The sequence below is a fragment of the Camelina sativa genome, unplaced genomic scaffold, assembly GCF_000633955.1.
Source record: "Camelina sativa cultivar DH55 unplaced genomic scaffold, Cs unpScaffold04325, whole genome shotgun sequence".
In the NCBI taxonomy this organism is placed as follows: domain Eukaryota; kingdom Viridiplantae; phylum Streptophyta; class Magnoliopsida; order Brassicales; family Brassicaceae; genus Camelina; species Camelina sativa.
In genome coordinates this window covers 1-660 of record NW_010925419.1, presented here as the reverse complement: position 1 = coordinate 660, position 660 = coordinate 1, and the positions used below count along the sequence as shown (strand labels likewise).

The 660-nt window shown below is 44.2% G+C and overlaps 1 protein-coding gene across 1 annotated transcript; it reads right to left on the bottom strand.

The window, feature by feature from the left end:
* Nucleotides 1-18: 18 nt before the first annotated feature.
* LOC104774653 (alkaline/neutral invertase CINV1-like) lies at nucleotides 19-600 on the bottom strand (the record flags this gene model as incomplete). Its single annotated transcript, XM_010499171.1, has 2 exons — nucleotides 487-600; nucleotides 19-389 (listed from the first exon to the last, which is right to left on the bottom strand). Coding segments are annotated over exons 1-2 (485 nt in total), but the record flags the coding sequence as incomplete, so codon positions are not given.
* Between the last annotated feature and the right edge of the window lie 60 nt (nucleotides 601-660).

Sequence of the window (660 nt, the reverse complement as noted above, 5' to 3'; positions counted from 1 at the left end):
GTGGGGAATGTGTCAAACCCTTCAGCCAAGCACAAAGACAGGATCAGCTTCATTCCCTTTTGACACTCTGGTGTCTCAGAGAGAGTCAAATCTCCAGTAGATTTGGTGTAAGCACGGAGAAGGATAATCCACCAAAACCCTGAATCTACAGGAGCCACACGTCCAATGGCGCTTTCACCAAAATCTGCAACAATGTTATCCGTTTCTCTGATAGGATCGTGAAGCACCTTAAAGCTAGCAGGCATCACACCTTCTCCTAGCTTGAACCTGTCCACACGTTTCTCCCAACCTTGAAGCTGAAGTGTCTTAAGCAAGAAGTGTTTCACTATATCCGGTTCACCATTCATCAGAAACGCCAGCGCACTCGGTACAAAGTCCCTCACAAACACCTACAAACAACCAAAAAAGATCAAAACTTTGTTTAGCCAATCCAACGAATTACAAATCAATTATTCCAAAGATCAAAACTTTGTATATGATATTTACCTGATCGTAGTTCAAGACCTCGTCAGTGGTATTATCAACAGCTGCAAGAGTACCAACGGGTTGACCACGGAAGAAGACCATAGATCTCCTTAAAGCCTCCCAAGCCTCAGCCATCATAGGATGAGGTTCAAAAGAGTTTCTAGCAGAAGAAAGAGGCGTGTCAAGCACCGATCT